Below are 27,787 nucleotides of genomic sequence, written 5' to 3'. Positions count from 1 at the left end.
ACTGAACAAATCAATGCTAGCTGGTTCTCCACTTCAGGTAGCAGTAACTCAGTGCTGTATGTAGAGAACAGGTTTATGTAAGGTGAATATCCTTTATAAAGCATTTCCCTCTAATAATAGTCTGAATTGTATATATATATATTTATTTCAAATGAAAGTAAATCAATGTTCTTATCACTTTAGGATTCTTCTTTTTGGTGTCGCAATTTTATCATTGTACTCTGTACATCTTTTATTAAAGACAGCAAAGGAGGGAGGTAAGACATTTGCCATCAAATGTGTCTACTAAATGCATAAGTTCTCCACTGAGTTGTATCCTGACTTTACTGCACGTAAATGATAAATCATAACATGTCAGTTACACTTGCTGTGACATTGGTGACCCCTCTGAATACTCTGCTCAACCAAGCTAATATTTAAACGTGTCTGACTTCAGGAAAGGGATGGCACAATCAGCATGCTGGACATATGTAGTTACCTATAAATAGCATACTAAAGCCTCAACACACATAATAGTTATATATGAGCTATGTGATAATACTTAGCTGACCTTACATATTATCCAACGTAAAATATTTATATATTTGGTGATATTATTTCAGATGCTCTAATGTGATTATGGACTTATTAAGCAGTCATTATTTTTTCCTAATAGGTTCATTAATCTATGAAAAATTGGGCGAGAAAGCCTTTGGATGGCCTGGAAAAGTTGCAGCTTTTATATCAATCACAATGCAAAACATTGGAGGTGAGATAACAGGATTATGATAACCTGCGGTTCCAAGTCCTTGAATATCAGTTTAAAACTGACCCATCCAAAACCTATGCAGGACATTCTCCCTTTTCATGTTTACATTGACAGATAAATATACTTTGCAGAGTATCTCAGAATCAGGAATAACCACATAACTTGCTTTTTTTAACCCTTTACTAGCAATACTCCTGCAGTTTATAAATGACTCTGCCCTAGGTTTTTTGCACCTCTGGTGATTTCTCTTACTTCCACAACTTATATATTTCCTTCTACTGTTGTCACTACCAGATGACAGACTATGATAAAAGCTTTTTAATTAGATCACTTTTCTCTTTTTTTCCAGCTTCCGCTTAAAAGTAAACGTAACTGCCAATTCCTTATGTGGTAAAGATTGTGCTTTTAACAATATGACCTCATGGGAAATGTATGAATGTCCCGGATACTCTGACATCTCAGTAAAGAAAGCATACCATGAATCTAATCCATTAAATGCATCCTAAAGATATTTCTCATCCTTCTGCAGTGCATTCCATTAAACTGCTTTGATTATAAGGATAGCGCTGTGATTTGCCCTTCATAACACATTAACCCCTTAGGGGCTCATCCATTTGTGGTTTGTCTTTTTTTATCTGAGAAATAAAATCTAACTACTAAAATTAACCACAAAATATGTTTGAAGTTTAAATAACATTTGGAATAGTATATATTTAGCACATTCGGTCATGTATTGTGGCATTCAGAACGAGAACTGGCAATAAAGGTGCTGTAACCCTTAGCAACCAATTACTTTGCTTTCATTTTGTAGAACGTGTTAAAACAATGCACAGGATCCCATCTCAAAACATTAGAAAGCAAAATGGTGTGTGTGTGTGTATGTATTTTGGCAATAGGATCACTTTGCCACATACTAATAGAGAGAAGAATGGTGGTTTCTCTGGGAATCTACAAGCTGAGGATGCAGACAGGGTTAACTTTGTACACTTTCACACACACACAGCACAGGAATACAGGTAGAGCACCTGGGCCTAATCACTTAAGGAATCAGCCAGAGCAATGCCTGATAGGAACCTTAAATAGCTGGGTTTGAGCTCTGTGTGAAAGACTGGTTCCAACAACAAGTGTCCAGTGTCCAGTTAGAGATCTAACCGTTATAGCCAGCGTTAGGGCTATGGGACTTTGTAAATATTTGAATATGTTTGGGGTGACTGCTGAAGACACTGCAGAGGCTATGTTATCCCTCCTGACAAGAAAATAAACAGCAAAGTGGTTCAGAAAATCCTGTGCGAGGAGCAGTTTGTTTGGCGTGCTTTTCACAGTGTGTGTGTGTATATATATATATATATATATATATAATTTTTTCATATTAGACATATTTTACAATGCTTTTTTTCCATCACATGCATCCAACATCGTCATTTCTTCTTTAAGTAACAATGGTTTCCCGGGTGTGTTTATACATGCAACTCAATAGGCAAAACTATATTTGTGGAGAAATAGCATAGGTCAACTTAAGATTCAGCGGCCCCAGGTGAAGCTTCAGCAGATCCCAGGGTAGAGGAAACTCACAAGCCTTGCTAGGAAGGGGAGAGACTAGGGATAAAAGAAGAGGGTCTGAACCAACAAATCAAAGTGCACTTTGTGGCTTTACACTTTTGAGCACACTGGGTGGCACTGACCAATGGATTTTAATTGAAAAAAATATGAAGTGCTCTCTCAATCCTTATTTTTCAATCCCCCCCCCCCCAAGTATTATTCAGATTTTAATTATGAATTGGAATTTCTGTAATGAAGTATGAAGTACATGTGCATAATGAGTCGTATAAAGGGGAAAGTCGCATTTATAATGTAACATACGTACTGTACATAGAGAAGCAAAAATAAATAAAACTACAAATTAAATTAAATTAAATTAACTTAAACACAAACATCCGTTTTTTTCCCATTTAAAAATCAAATGAGAATCTTCTTTCCTGTTGTGGTCTGAATTAATTCAATCAATTAAATAATGTGAATTGATGGCTTCAGCTTCATATAATATACTAAATATTTATATGTAGTCAGTGGGAGGGGTCCAGACAGAAGCAGCCAATCAGAAGTGGATGGCGATTATCATAATTATCAGTGCTTATTTTGCACCAGGGGTCAAGCACCCACAAGAGATATGTCTCCTGACATGCATATATGTGTCTGTGTCCAGGACTACTCAGTCGCATTTACATGAATGTGCCCTAACTAAACTCGGCCTACCTTGCCTGCTGATTCCCCCAATCGTTCCACCTCTCTAAGCGTAGGGGGTAAAAAGTGTAAAATGCTAACAAATCTGTATACGGATGGAAGCGTAGGTCCTTTTTGTGTGCGCACTGTACAGAAATACATATTTTACACAAAAAAATATGCATACATCTAACCCTACATGAGTCTTTGGGTTGTGGTTTAATTTGGTCCAGGAACTCTGCAGTTATGAAGCATGGGGGGTGGGGGTAGGGGTAGCAGAACATCTTGTCTTAGGGGAGTTAAAAAACTAATGTAACCAATCGTATAGAGAACATTTAAGAAAAGTAATGCACAGGTATATATGCAGAAATTTAACCCACAGAAACAAAACAGATGTTTGCTTTCATTTATTAAACTGTACTAGACATTTCATGATTAAAATCTGATTGGTTGTTAAGGTTATAGTACCTTTTTTGCTCAGTTACTTGTGTAACAGTCTTCATAACTATCTCCCATTGCTTAGAAAATAACTAATATATTTCTTCTCCTCTTTTCATTTCTTTCAGCAATGTCCAGTTACTTGTTTATTGTTAAATATGAACTTCCTGAAGTTATAAAAACATTCTTGAGCCTGGAAGAGAATTCTGGGTATGCATTTATGCTGATTACGTACCTCATTGTTATACAGTGTACCTGTGTTTGTGAGTTGCAGTGTTCTAATGTTCAATACATTTTCTCATATTTAGGGAATGGTACCTGAATGGAAACTATCTTGTCATATTTGTATCCATTGGTGTGATCCTTCCACTAGCTCTTCTGAAGAATTTAGGTAACTATTTTTGTGCTTAGGATAAAGAATAAGTAGCACATTGTACACAAGTGCTAGAAAGTATATAAGGAGACCAGTTTTTAAAGTCAATATTGACTATTGATGTAAATTTGCAGCCTTACCCAATATTACATTAAATGTGTTTGAGGAATTAATTCCTGATGTTACTAATTATGTAATTAACAGGTTACCTTGGTTATACAAGTGGATTTTCTCTGTCCTGCATGGTGTTCTTTGTCACTGTGGTAAGAAACCCTTTGCTTGTGAACTATATATACCTTATATTGCCTATAAAATGAGCAATATATAAAGTTAGAATATTACACTGCATGCAAACAACACATTAGTGGGCTCAGGACAAAGATTTGTGGACTTGGGATAATGTTAGGCCATGGTAAAGGTTAGGGATAAAATGACAAAATTCATTTTGAGTTTACAATATTCATAGTTTTGTCATTTGACTTAGGACATTAGCATTGCAAGGCATACAGTACGCAAATAGAGGGCGAGAGGGGCCTGTGGTACTCCAGCAGTAATGAACTTAGATTACCTTAAAACTATATTTTATTGCCATTATTTTAAAATGCATTAATGTTTTGTCTGTAAAATGGTGATTTCCAGGTCATTTATAAGAAAACTCAGATACCTTGCCCTTTACCTTTGATGGATCATCACTCTGGAAATTTAACAAGCAACAATACTTATCACCTGCAACCCCTTATGATTCCAAATTATACCACCAGTTCTGATGTGAACTTTATGATGGATTATACTAAAGGACAGACACCAGTGCTCAATGAGCACAATGACCATGCGAGTGGGGTGGAATTTGAAGCCCACACAGATGATAAATGCAAACCCAAATATTTTGTCTTCAATTCCCAGGTAGGATTATAGTGCATCATTGCAAATACAGATTCATTTTACATCAATGTGTTTAAAAACTATAGACAATAACATAATAACATATTATGCAGAAGTTACGTTCAAAATGGTGATCATTTATGAAAACTGTTGCACAGGTCTATGTGCTAAAAGGTTATGTAACCCACAGCAACCAATCTTCTAAACTTCAAACTACGAAAATTACACTTAGTCAGCTTGGTTGTTATGAGTTACATTTTTACAATTTTTCCAGTTAACTTACATCAGTTTCATATGTCCCCTTTATGTATTTACTCTTTGAGGCTTATTTAATAACATTATGCAAAGATGTAATCTAAACAACCAATCTGCAATCTTATGTATTCAGACTAATGAAAGCTGATTGGTTGCTATGGGTTACAGAATGCACATTCTACTTTCATCATTTAGGAAGTGAACCCTATTGGCTATATTCTACATTCTGCAAGTAGCTCTATATTTTTTCATTGCCCTGCCTTTATTCATTTTTAACCAGTAGGCCTAGTTTTAATTTATTTTTTTTTGCTTTTGAAATATGGTTAAACAATATAATGTGTAGAAGTATGCTTTATTTTGCATAATGTGATACTTTTGTTTAAAGTAGATAATTGTACTTATCTCTTTTAGACAGCCTATGCTATTCCTATCCTGGCCTTTGCTTTTGTGTGCCATCCAGAGGTGTTGCCAATCTACAGTGAGCTCAAAAGGTATGGCTGTACTTCTGCATTTTTACCTACAAAACTAGGGCAGTTGCTGTAATGACCAATAATTCATTGTGAAATGTGTTTGGCTACAGTATCTGTCTGTAAAGAGGTCTGTGTTTGGGAAAAGATGTTGGAGTGTTTGAGCATATTTCAATTAGGGAGAAGGGTGATAGATATATAGGTAGAGAAAGTGAACAGAATCGGACATTGTTAGGTGATGAATAATTTATTAAAATGGGAAATAATTAGGAGATGTCAACAGCTGGGATTTAATATGCTGAAAATGAGTAAAAGGGAGATAAAGAGAAGGATAAAGCTGGTGATGTTATATTATAGGAATAATAAAAGAGATGATATAATATGAGGAAAGGGTAAACGTGGAGACATGCAGAGTTGCATTAAAGGGGAGATACCATATGCTAAGTAAGATAAAATTAGAGATTTCGTATAAACAGATAACTAAAGGAGCATATAATATGATGAGAAGGGGGTTATATTAAATGCAAAGATGGGTAAAAGAGATCTAATACACAGACAATGGCAACAGAGGTGATATGTGGAGCAGGGTAAAAGATGTGCTGAGCAGAGGGGTAAAATCGTCCATCACCTAATTTACCTCTAAAAGATCACCGGGGCCGCTGCGCGATTTTCAGTCCATGGCGATACTAGCTGACCTTGGTAGCTTGCCAGACCAGCCTGAAGCCAATCTGTGCGTGAATGAGCTGGCTCACCAGCTCGAGCATGTGCACTGGGACTGAAAGCACGGTCTTAGGGTTGCAGTTCCAAATTTTATAAAAATAAGTTAGTAAAGTTTTTTTCGAAAAAAATAGCACAACAAAATAGGAAAAACTGCTTTATTTAAATAATAAAGCATGTTTTCTATTTCAGAAACCCAGCTATCACCATCCTGAGATGACGATAGCGCTAAAGAGTACAGCAACGTTACTAGTACCACTGCTGTACATTGTAAAGTCTGAGGCCCTAAGAGAAGACTATATTTGATAGTATCCACCGGGGAGAGGTCTTTGTAAAATAGGGAGAAGCCCAAAAAAGGCTTAAATGAGGGAAAGGTTAAAAAGAGTTATATAATATGCTGAGAACTGTAAGATGGGGTCATATAATATGTGGAGATGGGTAAAAGAGGAAATATAATATGAGGAGAAGGGTAAAAGGGAAGATAAATATACTGAGGAGGATAAAAGGTGGGGACTGGTAAAATGTGTATCGTAATATGTGGAGACGTATTAAAAGAAGAAGAGTAAAATGTGGGATATATTATATAACAAAAGGTAAAACTTGCAATATAAAACGTGGAGAAGTGTAAATACTGAAGTATGAGGAGACACATATAAGGGGTGTTATGATGGAGTAAATGGGATTTTGGCTGTGGAATTTGTTGTTGGAAGAAATGATAATATTGAGTTACGGAGTAAGATGCTGAGAAGGAAAGACAAGTAGATTTATATTATACATACATTCTATTAATCCATTTGACAATTATTGTATTATTGAGTGTTACAAGGATTGTACTTTGTAGTGGACTTTATGTTACCATAACAATTTTTTGAAATTTTTGATTGAATGATATTGCAAAGAGTATTATCAGTAAAAATCAGTTGAAATATATTATTGTTTTGTAAAAGTGCGGTAAATGGATAGATTACTACATTACTTTATGTTTACTAATTAGCTTATATTACAACCATGTTTGATGACAGACTGACACATACTATAATTATTTTCTTATAGTCGCTCTCGAAGAAAAATGCAGAATGTTTCTAATTTATCAATAGCTGCAATGCTGGCAATGTATCTCTTTGCTGCACTGTTTGGTTATCTGACATTTTATGGTAAGAAATATTTATTTGCAAATCCAAAATCAATATGTGTAACATTAAACATGTAATTATTTTATGTGTTGATATCATTAGTATATGTTGCACAAACATGGAAGTGAATCAATTGCTCGGTAATTTACTAAAATTAAAATTCTTCACACTAGTCCTTTTACCTGCCCTATTATAAAAGTTCAACCAAGAGAAGGAAATAAAAGGAAAAAAAAAAAAAAAGTGATTGCCAACATAGCTCCGATGTCTGGCTCTGCACCTTGCAGGCTAATACGGCACAGAAATCTCTGCTCATTTACCCTCACATCTCTATGGATGCGAGGGAATATGAGCAGAGATTTCTGTATAAACCGAGACGCAATGCGTCTCCGCAGACTATTTTAAAGATACACCGTGCTCCTCACGCTTAATTGAATCTGCTTCTTTGACCATGTTTGAATTTATTAATCTGTGGAGCGTTGTTACTTAAGAGACTGTAGACAAAATACTTCAGTATTAGCAACTTCAGGCTGCTGTTACCTGTTCCTATCTCCCCATATCAGAATAATCTAAAATGAAGAGCTTTCTCCAGTTCTCATTTTACAGAGCTTTAAACAGAGGGATGGGACAGGTTGTAGATTGGACCTATTTACATTACATATAAACATATATATTTTTTATGGTATATTTTTATAGATCAACACGATATCTATAAATAACTAATTTTGGGTTTAATTTCAAAATGTATATGAATCAAACCTTTTTATTCAAGGGGATAATGTCTGTTGAAAAATTCCCCTACATCATCCTTCATTTATAAATTCCAATAAGAAGGTTAGGCTGCAGTACAGAAGTATAGAACAATAAGAAAAAAAAAAAACCTAAAACGTATTTACTTTAAAGTCAATACATTTTAAAACTTTGAAGGGTTAACAAATGGGCTCATTGTAAGTTGAATGCAAATTGTATTTTTAGCGTATAATAATTTTTTTTACATCTGAGTAAGCGCACAAAGAACTAATTCAGAAACTAGTGATGTTTGCACGTGTTCAGATGTAAAAAAAAGGGATTTTTACACCAAAAACCTCATTTGTGTTCAACTTAACATGAGCCCTACATTAGTTTACGAAGGTATATTTTTCCAGAGGCTTCATAATTTCATCAAATTTGAAAGTGTACAAAATAAATCAGATAAGTACATAGCTTTGTTATCGATACATCACATAAGACATTTTATAGCTACATTTTTCCTTAAGCATAGTTTATTGTTGTTGCTATGACGTGTAGGAATGATTTATTTATTACTAGTGTTATATTATAGGACAATTAATAATAATAAAAATAGCTCATTATCATACTAGCTTTCATTTGAAGATTTAATGTTTTTTTTAGTACAGTTATCTAAACAAATGTTTCACATACTTTTCAGGTCCAAGCACATGCTTTACTGGTTTAGGTGTGTTAGTCAGAATACCTGTTCATATTCAGTCTTCAGAAACTCCTTGTCCATATGTCCCCACTCTTGAAATGGGCAGGGATAGAGTAATCTGCATGGCCATAGCAGCAGCATGTATTTCAGGAGATGAGTGTGCTGGTCTTGAGTATGGGGCAGCGACCTGTCAATTTGTAAGCCACGGACCTATTTATATAATGCAGAGATATCAATGGTTTTCTATCACTGCAGTGATATTAAATCTGTTATCGCCATAATTTAACTTAGAAAATATTGGCAGTGATACTCAGCTGACCGACGATTCTGGCTGACAGTGGTACAGTACCCAGACCTGGGTCCATCTGTGCATTCATAAATAGACCCCTAAGTGAGGTAGTTCTATGTGTAACAGGGGCAGTGTCATGAAGTGAGAAGAGGAATGGAGGCAAGAAGGAGAAAAGTTTGGTGTTTTTGAGATAGGGCTTCTCAATAACTATCAAAGGCTACTGTCGTGCTATTGCTTGGAGAAGTGATGGCACAAAGATCTTGTCAAACTGACGTGGAAATATTATGGTGTTGTCAGGCGCCATCCGCGCATCGCTCCCATAGAACAGGGACAGCCACCTGTCCTTTCCGGCTGGGGACGCCCTGTTGCCAGATAACAGGGACTCAGTTCCACTTGCCATCTGGGCGCTGAGGAGCACATGTGCAGAAGCGCATCCTGTTGCTAGACAACAGGGCACTATTTTTGGCACCCTGTCAGCGGTCAGTGACGTCACTGACCGCCAGCCTATCAGCCCCCAGGAGCCTCTATTTAAACCTGCCTCTGACACCGTTAGTGTGCCAGAGAATCAGGTCTTACCTGCCTCCAGCACTCCTTGTTGTTCCTATTATTCACTGTTGAGCCTGCTTTGTCCCAGCTTGTTCCTGACCATTCTCCTGGATACTGATTTGGCTATGTTGCGCTTCTGGTTTGACCTGGCTTGTTGCCTGATTTTTCTCCTGGATACTGATTTGGTTCTGCTACACAACTGGTTTGAACTCTGCTACTCTGACCCTCCTCTCGGATCTTCCCTTGGTACCGCTTCCCCTGATTGGCTAGACTCAGATCGTTTGACTACTCTCACCACTACTACACTGGTAACTGTCCTGGAGAACCACGACTTGTGCACCTCTTGCAGCCAAGCACAAACCTCCTTGCAGGGGTCCCTGGCGAAAACCAGGGGTGCATTAGACTCTGCGCCTCCTTGTTCAGTTGCGTAAATACCAGTTAGTAACGCCATCCAATTCACGGTCTTGACAGGTGTCTAAGCATCTCTACATGAATTCCATGCATCCAATTTGTTTATGAAGTAAATCTTGATTTTTGATTCTTTAACTTAAGTAGAGTGAGAGTGGGTTATATCTCTCTTACTGTGTCCACATTGCTGCTCAGCTCATGCTCTTTCCAGTTAAATGCACATAACATTGATTTTACAGGAGTGCCTTGCTGGAATTGAAAGTGTGCCAGGGGTCAATCTTTGTGCAGGTTAAAGGGCTGTTATATAATGGCCAGACCATTAATGTTTACATTACTTCATTTCTCACTTATATACACATATAACATCAGAATTTTTTTTTATGACTTCAGCACCACACTGTGCTATAGTTCATGCAGAGATCCTCCTGTCCACACCCCGTTAGACCACATTTTGCAGTTAGGCGCTGTGGCGCCACATGGGAACAACTAAATGTCTGGAAATAGATTTAGCTTGATTACCTTTGTAAAGAATGTTTAGTTTCACCCGCTACAATTTATTTTGGATGGCTTTGTATGTCGTAAAACAAAGTGAACATGCACTTTAAAAGAAAAATGGTTATTTTTAAAAGAAACATAATATAAGATATTGCATTTAATTTATTTTTGTAATAGTGCAGGTTTTATGAATAGCTGTGTGCTATTCAACTATAGACTTTCTATCTATCATATACATCGTTTGCAACCTTTTTCTGTCCTGACCTAAATTTTATGTTCGCTTTGCTCTTTCATCAAAGTTGTTATTCAGTTGGATTATTGCAAATATTGTAATTAGTGTATGATAAGTAATTAGTGTATTAGATAGTAGTACAGAATACATTTGGAATAAGATAATAATTAAATCACATTCTAATTTGCATGATGAAATATGTTTTAGGACCTAATCCATAGATTAAGAGCTCTTGGTTTAAGCGATAACAGCACTGGAGATACATATAGTCATATCTCCCGTTATCTAGAGTACACCTATCCTGGAAACATACAGTCTTGTCCATGGAGTGCTCAGTCTCCATCCAGTCTTAAGCTGGGTACACACTACAGGTTTTTCATTCGATTATTGTGCCAATCACACAAATAAACGACTGTTAGGTCGGATATCGCACTAGTGTGTATGCTCCCACAATCATGTTTAATCATAACAAAGCACAGCGTATTGTTTCAATTGATTTTATAAATGGACTATAAATCTCTATAAATGATGTAACAATTTTGGGCAAATTCTGAAGTGTGTACGTACTATGGCCAGCAGTATAGGCAGAACTTTGTAGACACTTTTCAGCAGATAGTTATGACAGATGAAGAGCACAGATGAATAGTCATGCTGATCAGGTCTTTGGAAAAACCATTAAAGATATTCGGGAGAAATTTTCTGTAGTTTTCTGTAGACATTTTTAGAGTCCCCAAAAAACCGAAAAACCATAGAGATACAAATCAGTCTCATAAGTGACACTGCTTCACTTATACTTGAGTCCCTTGTAGCTGTGTGGAGTTTGAGCATCATACAGAGGATATTTGAGCAGTAAACAATACAGACAACATTCACAGCCTCCACCTACACGAACTAGCTGATCTCGTCACTGATCGACGCAATAAGCATACACATTGCAGAAGGTTATACATTTAGACATTGAATTTTTGTACAATATCTTTATAATGTTGTTTACATGATACATAACCTCATAAGTCATTTCAATATGTGTGTTTTACATAGTGGTTATTTAAATATTTGTGTTCTATTTTTTTTGTTTGTTTTGATTTTCTTATCAATAAATTGTGTACTCTTTTCATACAAGTAAATATATATATACATTTATACATTTTTTCATGCTTGCAGGAGAAGTTCAAGATGAATTACTTCACACTTACACAAAAGTGTATAAGTTTGACACCCTACTTCTCTGCGTCCGTTTGGCTGTACTTGTGGCAGTAACTTTGACAGTTCCAATTGTTTTATTCCCAGTAAGTACATACAACTGAAGCCATAAAAAATAAATATGTGACCTATACTGTTAGCTGTTGGGTGGTAGTGGTGGGATAAGAAAGCACGTTATGCATAATGACATGGGCACTGGGTAGAGCGCAAAATCACTAAAACAAAAATACATAAACTTATTAACCCAGATATGTTAGGGGGCTAACATGAGTCAAGATTAGACAAACTTGAAGTTCCACGCTTTGCACATTTGCAGAAAGTTTCTTCAGTCCACATATGTAATTTGGTAGCTCAGTGGTGAGCATATTTTCCTTACAGTGCTGCTGAATTGGTGGTGTTATATAAATAAATGATGATAATATGTAATATTTATTAATACCAGTTCAGAGGTGGTATTACCCATTATTTTTAGTGGCATGCTCTTTATCACAACCTAAGCACACAAGAAGCACTTGTCCCACAGCTCAATGCAAGCTAACCAATGTATTTAATATTGCACATGTGCACAAATATGACAATGACACCTGACTTTTGTTACCCAGATGTTGCTCCATAATTCACTCCATCATTGTGTGCTGTAATTTGTATATAGTATACTAGCATGAAATACAGTATGGTATAATTGCAGACCACATAGTCTTTTTAGGTATAATATCTCTGAAGGGAAATGTATTGTAATGCAGTAGGTGATATAATAGATATAAAACAAGAACAGGTAAAAGCGAAGTAGAAATATTTTGAAAATCGGTAGCTCAAAGTATATGTGGTTTTAAAAGCCTTTTAAAACCTGTTTTAGGTGAATCAGTTCAATGAATTTAAACCTGAATAAAATAAAAATATATATATAAAAAATATTTATGCTATGGTATGAAAGTCCATGATTGGCTATAGCGCCCTCTGCTGTTCTATTTCTAAATTTGCATTGCTACTCCTAAATTCCTGAATGAAGTTGGATAATATTCTTAGCTTTAGCTTTCACTGGAGCCTCTGCTGTGAAGATTTAAGGCAGCTGTTGGCTCGTTATGGCAGTATTAACTTTCCTGTGCTATAAATATAATCTGGATGTCACAAAATGTTGGACATGGTTTTTAGGAACACAGTACTGCAATTTTTTTTTTTATTTTTTTTTAGAATTCTGCATTAAATTCACAACATAGAAACTTTGAAAAAGTGAATCAATTCTATTGATACATTTTATTTGCTAACTGAATAGATTTAAATTAAAAACTTTTCAGATTGTTTAGGTCTCTTCCTCATGTATGATAGAAATAGAATATACAATCTGAAATGCCACCTATTTATGTAGACAAGTATGAAGCGATTAAATTGTTATCCTTGTGACAATATGGTTGCCCAGATATTGATAAGCAGATCTGCCAGGAAATGCTACTTGGGCTTGAGATATAAACTACTTGTAAATTGTTACATAGGTGTAAGGAAACAACCACTTGATGATGGTAGAAGCTTGAAATGTAGCCCTCAGGTTATTTATAGGCCATCATAGTACAAATGACACGTCAAAGATATTCCCAGAACGGACAATCCTGTAACCTGAAAGAACTATTTGAGAAGAATTCTCTAAGTGACCCAGCAGAAAGTGTCAAATCTCCCTGTGTGCAGAGAAGGCGAGGACCTGTACACACAACACCAATACCAGTTTCACAGCAGGAACACAATATTCAGCATATCTTATCCTGCAACCCTCCAATGTGATGTACCTATTTATATGTGTGTAATGCCCCACTGCAAAAAGCAAAGCAAACACTGCAACCACAAAGGAATTTACATAAGTTCACTATTAATTGCAAAGCAGATGCTCCATTTCTGCAGGAGTGGCCACAGCATTAATAACCTAACGGCCATTGTGTTAATGGGGATCTTTAGAGCACAGAAAGAGAGGAAGCACTGGAAATATTAGGCTCACATGTGCAATAGTAAATTTAAAATGTAAATGCTCATACAAGTATTCCAAACCCTCTACTGTGGCCTTAACATAGACAGAAGTTGTTTGTGCTATTATGAATTAAAGTGTAGTGTTACATTTATTTAGCTTCGAGAACTGCTCCGTTCTAAATATCTGAACAAAGACTATACTTGCCTACATTTTTTACCTCCGCCCCTTCATGAGATCCCTGAGGGGAAGTCCAAGGGGCAGGTGTGGAGTTGTGACGATTGTGATTCATGTCATCAATGCCCCACTGCGCAATGTTGCAATCTTTGCCATCCTGCAGCGGGTGGTGATGCCATGATGCAATTTGCAGCAAATGCGTATTGAAGGCCCTGCCTCTCCCACTTCGCAAGTCAGGGCAGGATCGGGGAGGGTGGTCTACTCTTCCAGGAGTCTGGGAGAGCTCCCCAAAACCCAGGAGTCTCTGGCAAGTATGTAAAGACCGTTTAACATTTTAAAAGACTTTGCCATCATCAAGTGATCGTTACCTCTCACCTATGTATGAACTGAACCAGGAGTTTGCATCCCTAACTCACGTGTCAATTCTTTGCAGAACTGCTGATCAATAGTATATATGTGCATCTATATTTGTGCAATACTTTACATCACACATGTGATATATTGGCACATTACAGATTGCATACTGTATCATGCCAGAAGAGGAGACCTAAGTAGATTTAAATGTTTCCAATTCAAATCTATTCAGTTGGCTATTAAAGGGTATCAATAGAAGTTCTCTTTTTCCTGCTTCTATCAATGGCAGACATGGTGCAACACTTCAAAGTTGTAGAAACATGTTATAATTGACATGATATTCTAATTTGCGATTTAATGTTTACAATAATGATAATTTAATATTGTTGTATAGAACAATGACGACTTGCTGTGACCATAGGAGAATTATGAAAAGAAATACATTTTATATGGGTAGCTATTTAGGAACGTATTCATAAATATTTAGTGACTATAACAGAACATGTCTTACCTGTCCCTCTGGATAAACATTGTCAGCAACTGAAATTGCCTCTAGACATTTTCACAAAGAATATTTATTACACATACACATTCCAAGGTGATGGGCTTACTGTATCTGTATATTAATACATTGTCGTTTGTTGATTCTATCATTCTCACAAATTAAACAGAACCATTAATAAAAGGACACACATTGTATCCTAGATGCTTCAAAATAATACATTCAAAATGCAATTTATTTTGACTTATTTATACATGCACAATCAGGCCTGTGTATGCTGCCTGGGCGTGTATTGAGAATCTCTGTCCTTTGTATCTGACACTGTGATTATCCATCTCCCTTCTACCATGGTCATAAATAACTTAGTCATACATAAATACCTAAGAATGAAAAAAAAACCAGCTTTTTAAGATTCTTCTCTGCAAAAAAATGTAATGTACACATTCAGAAAATACACAATACAAAAGAATACAAAGCCAAATGAAAAAGCTTAGCTAGCCATGTTAGGCACTGACTCGTAATATTTGTATTACAGTGAACATATGTTTAAATAAAATATATACGATTTGTGCATTAAAAAAATAATAGTGACTTGCCTGTACCATACTTTACTTAACCATGTTCATGCAGTATTGTTTGATATAAACAGAATGTATTCTTTTGTACATTCACCTTTTGGCACTGTACACACCCAAACCGCCCACCACCTGTGTAGCAGCTGATGCAGCTAAGCACACTGGGGCTGATGCTGAAAAACACATATGTAAAATGTGTTCACAAAAAAAAGCAATTGTACGAATATGTTGTGATTCGTGCAAAAAGTTGGACGAATCGCAAGATGTGTGCACCTCTGCACCAGAAGCGTTTTAACTTGGTTTACGTCAGGCGTACCTCATATACACTTACACCCAATATTTTAAACTTTTCTTTTGATAGCATTCACTATAAGTTTGGAATAAAATATTAAAACAACAAATTCAGCAGGTATAACTCTCCTCATGTATGAATAAAAAACAATTGTTAAAATATGCACACAAAATCATATAATATATGCATGATCAATGAGCCATTAAAAAGTGTCTACCCAGTGCTGGTGACCGTCATTACCATCGCGTATATGCACCTGCTGTCAGGCACCTGTATTTAATACGGCTACTGACAGGCTTATATGTTTCTCAGTGTGGGTCTAAATCTGTTCACTATTACGTGAACATGCCCTTACTGTACTCAACCTACATCAGAGTCAGATGCAAGCAAATACTCATATATGCTTATGCGTTCAGCTTGTTTTGTGGGCATGCTCAGTACAAATTTGAAGATTTTACGCTACGCAAACACGTGTACGTCCAGCTGAGCATCAGACCCACAGTGTTAATGTTGCTGCAGTACACAGAATGGCATTAGATTCAGGAACTTTGAAAAATGTGAACTCATATAACACCTACTGGATTCCTAGAGCATAAAATAATAAATAATTGGGGCAGCACGGTGGCTAAGTGGTTAGCACTTCTGCCTCAAAGCACTGGGGTCATGAGTTCAATTCCCAACAATGGCCTTATCTGTGAGGAGTTTGTATGTTCTCTCCATGTTTGCGTGGGTTTCCTCCGGGTGCTCCAGTTTCCTCCCACACTCCAAAAACATACTGGTAGGTAAATTGGCTGCTAACAAATTGACCCTAGTCTGTGCGTGTGTCTGTGTGTGTTAGGGAATTTAGACTGTAAGCCCCAATCAGGGACTGCGGAATTATTGGTGCTATATAAATAAAATGGTAATAATAATAAATAATTAACATTTATGGTGTTATGCTCAGAACAGGTCACATAATACTTCATATTTATCAATGTTTTTTTAAAGGTGTCCATCTGTAATGTTAGTCCCCCATACCCAACTAGCAGAAAGGTAATTGTGCAATGTCCAAGACCCCCACCATTTCGGAGATTAAAACTAGCAGGAGCTTCTGCCATGCCATTCACTCCCCTACAGTGACATTTTCAATTTCTCCAATGTTGTCATTTTTTTGGAGAGAGCACTGATTTCACGGCTGTGTCTGTTCAGGTCTCCTTTAGAGATCTCTAATTAAGCTGTTTGTTAACTTGCTACTCAGTGCTCATAACCTGTGTGCAGGTTTATTGTGACTAATGGTGGTGTAACCTGAAATGAAATGCTCAAAACAATGGAAGAGAAAGCATTGCTGAGACAAACAGGAAACAGGTGGCCGCACACTTTCATTTATTGTTATTAACTCAATTTATAGTTGACGGAACTTGCAAGGACGTTGTAACCCTCATTTGTGATAACGATTTATGATCTTGTTACTTTTAGCTAAATATTGCCCTGAACACGTGCGTTCATATTACCCTTAATGGCATTAGAACTTGATAGTAATTGTTTTATGACCAGCTAATAGTAATATATCGTCATTTTATAGTCATGTTTTTCAAGATCAATGCAACATTTTATTAGTATATTCATTAATATATTTAATACTAGTCTGAGAGATTGATTTTCACAGATGCACATATAAGTCATTTATGAAGCACAGATGCAATATGCTTTGTTTAGTACCTGTGCATCTATATGGTCCACCTTTTCCACGCAATGTGCACCCTAATCTCCATTCTTCAGTTAAGCCTCTGCAAATCATTTCAACATTGTCGCGTCACCATAGTCCCCCACCCCCACTATAAAAAGGAGAAATTCATGGCATTGAATGGAGGGCGGAGCTTAAAGATGCAATTCACTGCCGTGAAATGCGGGAGCTTTGCCTACTCTTACAGGAGTCCGTGAGGACTCCCCGAAATTCGCGAGCCTCCAGGGAATTCCGGTAGAGTAGACAAGTATGATGTTGTTGTTGTTGTTATTATTATTATTATTATTATTATTATTATTATTATTATTATTATTATTATAAGCTACTATCAACATACACATTTTAAATGTTATATACATTGATAGTTTTTAAATTAAAAAAATATAGAGGCTTTCAAATAATTTATTTGTTATATCATGCTCTTCAGAATTTTGCATTATATATTTGTTTTATCTTTAAGTGTATTCTGTAGATATTGTTATCCAAACAGGAATTAAGTTAGTGACTAAATAATTAACGTAGAAGGCAGCCTACAAAAAATAGGGATAATTAGAACAAAGTGCAAATGTCATTTTTCTTCTTACAAAATGAATGCCAATATGTTTTATTTGAAACAATCTATAGATGACATGGGAACATTGCTTCAAGAAAGGTTTATGGCAATATCCATAAAAATATATGACTAACACCACTAAACAAGTTACTTCAATTTCATTGATAAATAACACGCTGCACCTACATCAGTTTCATTTTACAATGCAAGCTAATTATGATTATGCAGGTAATAACAACTTCCTCTCCACACCCAGAACGTTCGTCACAGTAATTTAATATAGCACTAACCACTTGTGAACTTTCACCTACTTTCCTTTAGCTACTGATTTGAAAGCTTACATTTTGTTTCGTACATACATCCCACCAGTAGTTGAGTAAAGAATGTTTAGTATGCTTGTAATATATACAGCTGAATCTTTGTTCTTAATGTTTAGAACATATTTGTTTGCAAGGCAATGTTTCTTTAGCCATCTGCTCCTACACTCCGAGCCCTTTCTGTGTTACTGGGCATGCTCAGGAAATAGGAAGCTGTGCCCTCTACTACAGCTGTCTGTAAATTTAATTTACAGTCACGTTTTATAATAATAATCTCTTTTGCACTTTGTGTTATTTTTTATTGGTGTGCATTGAAATTTTGCTGAGCATCATTTTCAGCATATTTTTTTACTATGTTTCAAATTTTTCATATTATAATATAGATTTATTTGTCAGAGGTTTTTTTTATGTAATATGCCATAAGTAATATCAAAAATATTCTTTCAAACCAGTAACTTAAAGGAAACATTCTATATATCCTAGCTACAAATCTGGTGTGTTTACTTTACCTTTTTATACGTTTTAAAACATCTGTATGAAAATATACATTCATGAAAAGTGAGAGCTATAATTTACTTGTCTTCTTAAGTTATTATGAAATATAAGTCATTGTCACCAGAGGCCACAATTGAATTAGTTGAGAATGTATGCTTTACGTTTCCAGTTAATAACATTTGGTTATATATAAATATTAAATATTTTTTCTGGAAAATCAAATATCCAAAAAACTGCAAAAACCATAAAAGAAGAAAAGTAAATAACTGCTTAAAGCAACAATCCCACATAGACTTTTTTCCTTTAAATAGCAACCTGTGCACCTTGTAAGCATGCATCTGATAGTCATTTTTATTAACTGAATTCCTACAAATCATTATATGCTTTTAAAACTCTATCTGAGAGTAGACCAGTATGGCTGCCAGTCACTCACAGACTCTCAGCATATCATGTGATAGCAGATGGGGGAGAAGCAAACGGAGGATTTTACAGTACAAACTGAGCTCAGCAGGGCGTGCCAAAACCTTTCTGCTCATCACATTTTGTGCCATGTGACTGTGGTTGCCATGGTAGTTACATGACACTTTGCATAGATATAAATCATTATTAGCAGCCTAAAGAAACAAGCCAATGAAAAATGGCGATTGGCAAGCTTTTTCTTATAGCCTGCTAGTGATTTATGTTACAAAGAAGAGAAATGTCAGGGGCAATGTGGGGACAGGGGTAATTTTTATAAATAACTTAGTATAGTTTAGACATGGTGCTCCAATGTGTAGAAGTTCCATGTGTGTGTATATATGTATATATATATATATATATATATATATATATATATATATATATATATATATATATATATATATATATATATATATATATATATATATATATATATATACATTGTTATAAATATATAATGTATGTATATATAATGACATTAAAAATGTTTTTACATTTTCAGATCCGTACTTCAATCACTGCATTGTTATTTCCTGGAAGGCCGTTTAATTTGCTCAGGCATTTTTTGATAGCATTTGTTCTCCTGGCCCTAAATAACACTCTTGTTATATTTGTGCCCACTATCAAGGATATCTTTGGATTCATAGGTATGTTGTTACAATTATATTCTGTTTACAGTGTGTGCATTGACCTCTGATTTTGGCTAAATATAACCTTGACAGTTTATGCAAATTTGAACACATATAGTTATATAGTTATTTTATATTCTGTGACATTATTTAGTCCACAAGTAGCTGTTTTATAATTTATCTTGTTGGTGGGTCTGTTTATAAAGCCGGGAAATAATCAGTGTACATTTCACAGCTGACATCTTCATATATTACTGCATGCTCACGTTTTACACGCTATTTTCAAAACATGAAAAAGCATTTTTGCTAAAGAAAATTGTGAAAAGTCATTTTTTTTCAGAGGAAAACAAACTTAAAATTCAAATGAACTGTCCAAATTAATTATGTAATACTATAGGATTATTTATTATTATTATTACTAATCATAGAATATATTAATCATTATTAATAAATGGTCACAAAGTAATCTTGAATCGGTTATATTCTATTCTATTGTGTTTTCAGAGCACTAATGAGTAACAGAAGCTGGGAAGAATGCTCACAGGAATCATTGATCTCTGTGGCAAAAACATGCACATAATGGGGCTCATATAGAGGTGGACCAATATGTTGACATTTATATGCATGTGCTCAGTCAGGCACAGTTCAAGATGCTTCCTGTTGTACACAGGGCCGGATTAACCTGAGGTCTAACTGGGCTACAGCCCAGGGGCCTCGGGCATCCAAGGGGCCCTTGAAAATGCTCAGCAGCATTATTGATCGGTCGGGGGCGCCCAAGGCCCGATCAATGCTGCTGAGCACTTTCACTGCAGTCCTTCCCTAGTCTCCTTACTGAGGAGATCTCATGAGTCTCACTCTCATAAGATCTCCTCAGTAAGGAGCATACAGCGCGTCGGGGAAGGACTGCAATGTAAGGAGAAGGAGGTAAGTGCCTTGGGGGAGGGGGGCGACTCAGCTCACGGGGGGGGAGGGGGCGGCTCGGATCACAGGGGGGCCCTCACGGGGGAATGGAGGCCCCCTTAGCCCAGGGGCCTCCATTCACTTAATCCGGCCCTGGTTGTACATCAGTAACATATACGCCAGGATTACGTCAGGAGTAACAAGTGTATTTACTTACACCCCACAATAGCATAAAAGTGAAAGGATACCAAAAGAAAATAACAATTTCCATATAAACTATAATTAAATACAACCATGTTTTTTCCCCTTTGAAATTTAAATGGGAAATGTAAATATCAATTAAGTATTTAAGTATAGATGACCGTTACTTCATATAATATAGCATAGCATGAATGAAGTCCTATCAGTGAAAAGGGTCAAGATGCATTTAGCTGATCAGCAGAGGCTATCTAGTGCTGTTGGTCGTCATCATCATCATCATATATCCCTGCACCAGCATTCCATCGTCTGCAGGAGCTTCCTGACAGACGTATATACGTATACATCTATCTCATTTCCATTTACTTGAACATACCCTTGCTTTTCTTGGCAGTGGATGAAGTGGGCTAGAATACAATGGTATACCATAACGCCACTTCTCTAACTGCTTTGATTGTGAAATTCCATTTCCTTACATTTTCCATAAGTTTTAAATTCTCATGCTGCCACTTCGACCACTGGTCCTCGGGCTATGCCCCATACATGCCTCTTAAAGCCCCTTACTTAACTGTCACACTTTGCACACAAACGCTGGCGAGGAAGGAGGGAGAGCACACTACACACTCTCCTCCTCCTCCCCTGCGGCTGCTCTGTCTGTGACTCTGGCTTTGTAATACTCTTAGCCAGCCAGCCAGAAGCTACAGTTTTAAACTCAACGAGCCACATGCGGCTTGAGAGATGTAGGTTGGCTAACACTGCCCTAATATATGTGGCCTTTTCATATACTCATATAGCCATCATATACATCCGAAAAAGCCTCCTTCCCAACTATTTTATGAATTCATCTGGTATTGCCACAAAACATCATAAAGCAGCATGCAGGCTCATGTTATAGGGTACAAAACGTAGTACTTTTGTTATTATTATTATTATTATCGGGTACCAGGTATGATGGACCCAATAGAAATTGCATTTCTCTTGGTCATCTCGAGCTAAGCTCCAATCATAAATCAGGGTAAATACATGTATTTATATGAAAGTCAGCATATGGGTACTCCTCAAGGCATATGTATTGCCTTGTGCGTCAGTTGTACCTTTTTCTGTCTACATGTGTTAAAACACTTTTTTTCCTTAATATGTATTGATTTACAAAAAGGAAATGATAAAAGCTACAACAAACAGATCAAGTGATCAAGTATATTTTATTCAAGCATAATATAAATTAAGTAAATGTATTTTTGGGATTGTTTATCAAATCTCAGTAAAGACATAAAGTAGACATCAATAGTACAAAAAACTCAAGATCTAATTTGGGGATTTCCCTTTCACTATAGGAGCGTCTGCAGCAACGATGTTGATCTTTATTCTTCCAGCTGCTTTTTATTTACGAATAGTGAAAAAGGAACCGTTCCGGTCACCACAGAAAATTGGGGTAAGGTTATTGACACAAAAATAAAACTATCCTTACAAAATGGCATAGCAATGGTGAAATAATGAACTACCATGGTAAACTGATGTTTTATCATGCTAATCCTATGCCATTTTTATAAGGTTTCCAGTGGCAGGTAAAATGTATTTAGCAGTAACTACACTTAATACATCATACTGTATATTGAACATTACTGTATTTAAGAATTTCACTATCTTACCAGCAGAGGGAGCTTTGCTCCTTTTAAAGATATTGCAGACACATGACTTAATTATAATTAGAAGTCACAGTGTTCAGGTTTTACTGTATATGTGCTGTAATGTAAATTGAACTAGTTCAGAATATTGTAGGTATGGATTTCTAGTGTGAGGAAAAAAACATGTTTTTCTATGCGAATCTATACAATAAAGCGCTCCACACAGTGAACACAATGTTATATCTCCATGACTCCATTTTATAGATTACTTATTTTACCATACTACAGAGCCATAACTAATAATTCTAGCGCCTGGGGCGAGAAAGAGAAATGTCGCCCCCCCCCCCCCCCCCCCCCAGCCCTCAATTTTAACCAAACTAACTTAAATTAGTCCTAAATTGCACCCCCCCCCCCTTCAGCGTTGCGCCCTGACCAGTCGCCCCCTATCGCACAACCCTAGTTACGGCCCTGCCATACTACCCTGTCTATTGGATTTGGCTCACAGAATATAAACAATATTTAATAAACACATGCTGTTTCCAGTCATACGACTTCCGATTTTGCAATAAGTTTATAAATGCACAGGCTCCTTTTCAAGCCTATTAACTGTGTTCAGACTTGATGAAACTGTGCAACACACCCAAGGAATGTACACACAGAACTTTTTTTATGATTAGTCATAACTCCTGGAACAATGGAAGGACTGTATGATAACCATGCTATAAGAAATTCACAACAGTAGAGGGTACTATTTTACCTTTGGTTACTTTTGTTACTGTGATATTTAGGTTTCCTTTGCAAAATAAATTCAAAATATTATATTGCTAAGTAAATTAGCAACCCTTTCTTTCTACAGTATATGAATGCAATATGTATTTATTATATTTATTACGTAAGTTGTGAATAATTGACGACATTATTTATGTTTTCTCTCATAGGCTCTTGTATTCCTTATTGTTGGTTTTATATTTATGATTGGAAGTATGTCGCTTCTTATATCTGACTGGATCCACAACCCACCTTCTTCCAAACACCATTAACCCTTGGAATGCTCAAAGCATACTCTATGTGTGCCTGTGGTTTGATGCCAGTGTGGATGGCTGGAATTCCTCTAACAGAAAATGCTAGATCAATCCAAAGACTGCTGTTTGTACCAACATGTGATTTACAAAATATTTTTTTGTACAAGGGTTTGTTATTTATGCATTAACATGTTTATATTATTAGAAGTATTACAATGGAGTAGATGCTCTCTGGAGAGGTTTGGTACAAATCAAAGAGGAGAAGCTGTTGGATTAGATCATTTTAATTTCTGCTCTCATTGGAGGATATTGATGGACAGAATGTGCCATAACTGTATTGTTACTGCCTTCACTGCATGTGTCTTTTGCGGAGTCTGATTTTGAGAAATCAACCATAATTCATTAGCCATAATGGACTTTTTATGTTGTTTAGTATAATAACAGATTATTTTTTTTTAGAGCTTTTAGTTCTAGTTAAATATAAAACGGACTTACCACCTTATTTGTTAAAGGGGCATTTTAAAGGAAATATTTTGTGTTATGGAGCCTTTTAGTCCCATTTACTTAGAATATAGGAGGCGTTTCAAGCCCTTGGACTCCCCCAGTTCCCATGATGCATTCCTTTCCAGGCATCATGGCTGGACCCATCTTGGAAAACAGTAGCACTCAGTTGTATTAACTAGCTCATGGATGCTTGTGACATTATCCAGGCAGGAAGACAAACTCCATAAGCATGATTATCATAGCTGTGCTGAAAATGATATTGTAGTGAGACAGTTTGCCCTGACAAATATTTCACTTATAAGGTCTACATACTTATATAATGATTTTCTTCAATAAAGTAATGTGAGTCGTATGCTGATTTTTCTTATATTTGTTAGAGTACTGTCCCAATCTCTATAACCTTTCAAAAAACATCAACATTGTACAAATCTGGATAGCGCACTCAAAATACATTTATGAAAATCATTCTGCTTTTAAGTTATTTTTTACATGTAATGTATTAGACACTTTATACAATACTTAAACACAGGCTAAGTTAATTTCCTAAGGTAACTATTAAAATAAATTAAGGCATAACATGCACCTTTACTTATAAAGCAGTCCAACTTAAAAAGGGAGTAATATATAATATATGGTATGTTTATTTTTCGGCCTAATTTTTCCAAAGTAGAAATATGATAACCACAAAGTGTCAGTTTATTATGGAATATTTCCCAACATGCTGCATAAACTGTTATTTCTTAACTAGTGCTAAACTATTTAGGGGTATTGGGTTCTTGTTTATTTTGGAATTGTCTCTTAGCAATATCTATTCAATGTATGACTGTCTTCCACACAGAGAAGTGTATGGAGAGCACTTATGGATATATTATTGAATGGTACCGTCAGGTGCAGGCTGGGCTGGGGAGCAGGGGTCCCGTAGTGGGCTACATTGGGAAGGGTCACTGAACTACTTGCATTTTTTTTTTACTTTAAAATGTTCCTAATAGGCTGCCAGCCAGCCTCTGGGCACTGTGTATGCTATAACTATGCTCAGTACAAAAAACTGGTTTGAAAAAATATATTTATGTGTAATATATAATACCTTCACAATTTCCATCTAAATCTTAGTTTTATTCAGCTTTCGTAGTGATTTTAGCATACATATTATTTTTTGCTGTTGGGTGAACTCAGATTTATGAAGTGTGAATTTCTCATTTCTCATGTTATCTGTTTAAAATAATAATAATTTTATTGTGTACATTGGAACTGTGATACCATGTGTATTTAAAGTGTATATCTAATGCAGAGCTGAAAATGAAACACATCAGTAGCGTAGTCTGAGTAAACAAATTGTCCCGAATGTACCATTATATTATAACCTAAATATCTTGTAAAACTTTTAGACCCTATCCATGTACTGTCTTCCTTTTGTCTTAAAGTTGCTAAAAGCTGCTACGTGTTTATGTAGGCCCTGCCCTTGGTTTTCCTATGTGGTAAACATTTTTATTTTAACACTGCATCATATGTATTTTCATTGAGGTGTCATTTATTGTTCACTGTCTACTAAGTAAAAAAGACGGCTTTGAATACAACAGTACAGACATTAAGTAAATGCTCTGAGTATGCATACAGGTTATCTGTAGTTGTGAGAAACTCTTATAAATACTTGGTACCAGCCCTCTAGATCCTTCACCACTGTATCTCCATGCTGTAAAGAGGTGATAGAGATTACACATATCTGTAACAGACAGAGGGGGGTATTCAATTGTTCGTCCGGACCTCAGAAAAACTGGCGCTCTAAAACTATTACTGTTAATACAATAAAATTACCGTATGAACGTTTTTTACGTGCAATATTACCATATTACCGGTAATAGTTTTAGAGCGCGAGTTTTTCTGAGGTCCGGACGAACAATTGAATACTCCCCAGAGGGCCTGATTCATTAAGGAACGTAAATGCCGATATGTGCCATGTTTTGCAAAATCACAATGCGTATGCCTAGAACCGAACTATACGCCAGTGAGCGCAAGACCATCCAATACATTATCTAATGCAAAGGACACTTATGACAGCCTACGATTTCATGGGCGGAATAGGGAGCGGAAGGGGAATATGCACGTAGATAACATACAATAAGGGCATGGAAAGGTCAAGCGCATGCCCTTATGCGTAGTGAAGCTCGAACTTGTGTTTGCAATGAAGAGCAATTGTAAAAATTCATTCTATGTACAGTAGACATTAATAACATACCGATAATGTATTTCATGGGGAAAACAGGAAAGGAAAAAAGAGAACTTTTTTTTTAATATTATTTAATTAATTACTATATTATTAATAGGGGACAAAAATTGAATGCTATTTTTTTTTCCTGTGCATTCTGCTGGAACTTTATATTCCACATATGTATTGTACGTATACTGCAGTGTATTGTGTCTGACTCAATACGGCAAGTGCATACCTAGGCCCGTATTCAACAAGAGACGTTTCTTCAGATCCAGACACGCGTATGCTCAATTTATGTACGTTTTTAAAAAAACGCACAATGTATTTGTTTTGCCTGCCTTAATGAATCATGCCCAGTATATATAAATATGTTTGTTTATTGTATAATGTATTTTCATATATCTGTTTAGTGGTTATAGGAAAGGTCTGTTTCAAAGCTACACTACTACCTACTGTAACGTTTTAATAACATGATCCCACCCTCTACTCTACACCCCCCCCCCCTCCAGTTGGAACCCTGGGGGCCGCTCTTTGCGGTTCGCCATTTAAAAATGTCAATGCAGGAGGGAGTGTGAGTGGGAGGACCAATCACAAGCTTCAATCATGGCTAAGAAAAATCTGTTACCACTCTGAAAACAAACACATACATGTGATAAGTTGTAGTATAATAATATAACATAATCATCTCTAGTACTGAATATGTTATAGTACTTGTTATAAAAAAAAATACCTCAGACAAATTGTTGACTATGTCTTCTCACATATAATGATGTGCCAATGTTTATGTACTGTAAATGCACAAGTCCCTGAGAACTCGTGGGTAGCGATTATACTTTGTTAATGGGTTCTCTGCATAGATTTCACTTATTTTACAATGTTTTATAGTATATTTTTTCAATTACAATCATTATAATACTTACCGTACATTAAATATAGAATTAATTAACTTGAATGTTATTTCATTTTTTCAAAGACATAATAAAACAACTAGTTGTAGTAGGCTTGTCTTCAGAAAGTGCACATAAAAGGCTTCAGGTTGATTTGGGTGGATTTTTGTTAACATTGGAATTGCAATGTTTTGCTATACTAGTTTGACATGGTATATTTTATAGTAAGAAAAAAATATATGTAATAAAAACATTTTTTTTAACCAAAGATGTTGTGCTTATTTTGTGACTGTACTTTTAAATGTAACTAGAAAGGTATACCTGGCTGAGTTATTAAGTGGCTAAAAAATAAAATGCTTATGTTAATGTCCATGTTGTTGAATGCCACTTTTTCCATGGAAGATATTTGAAATATAATGACAATTTGCAGCAGGTGCCATAAAGTACGGTTTTGTGAGTCCTGCAACATAATTTCCAACAAATAATAACTGTTTTTGTTTTTTGTTTTTGTGTAGACTCAGATTTTCCCATATTTTTACCTCACTGCACCTGTAATTATGGAAGCACTGAATGTAGACAGGTGTTT

At 35.9% G+C, this 27,787-nt stretch overlaps 1 protein-coding gene across 2 annotated transcripts in view; it reads left to right on the top strand.

Moving 5' to 3' along the window:
* SLC38A4 (solute carrier family 38 member 4) overlaps nt 1-27,469 on the top strand; it is an 88,830-nt gene extending 61,361 nt beyond the window's left edge. For both annotated transcript variants that reach the window (XM_075209088.1, XM_075209086.1), the window contains exons 5-16: nt 184-257; nt 656-748; nt 3,535-3,616; nt 3,715-3,797; nt 3,984-4,042; nt 4,419-4,682; nt 5,328-5,407; nt 7,154-7,254; nt 11,794-11,918; nt 19,733-19,877; nt 22,292-22,389; nt 23,521-27,469. In XM_075209088.1, the coding sequence (XP_075065189.1) occupies nt 184-257; nt 656-748; nt 3,535-3,616; nt 3,715-3,797; nt 3,984-4,042; nt 4,419-4,682; nt 5,328-5,407; nt 7,154-7,254; nt 11,794-11,918; nt 19,733-19,877; nt 22,292-22,389; nt 23,521-23,622 (1,306 nt within the window). In that variant the 3' untranslated portion in view covers nt 23,623-27,469. The remainder of the gene's footprint in view (nt 1-183; nt 258-655; nt 749-3,534; nt 3,617-3,714; nt 3,798-3,983; nt 4,043-4,418; nt 4,683-5,327; nt 5,408-7,153; nt 7,255-11,793; nt 11,919-19,732; nt 19,878-22,291; nt 22,390-23,520) is intronic.
* The last annotated feature ends 318 nt before the right edge of the window (nt 27,470-27,787 follow it).

Source organism: Mixophyes fleayi, chromosome 4 (assembly GCF_038048845.1).
Source record: "Mixophyes fleayi isolate aMixFle1 chromosome 4, aMixFle1.hap1, whole genome shotgun sequence".
Classification (NCBI taxonomy): Eukaryota; Metazoa; Chordata; class Amphibia; order Anura; family Limnodynastidae; genus Mixophyes; species Mixophyes fleayi.
This window is presented reverse-complemented; position numbering and strand designations above follow the sequence as displayed.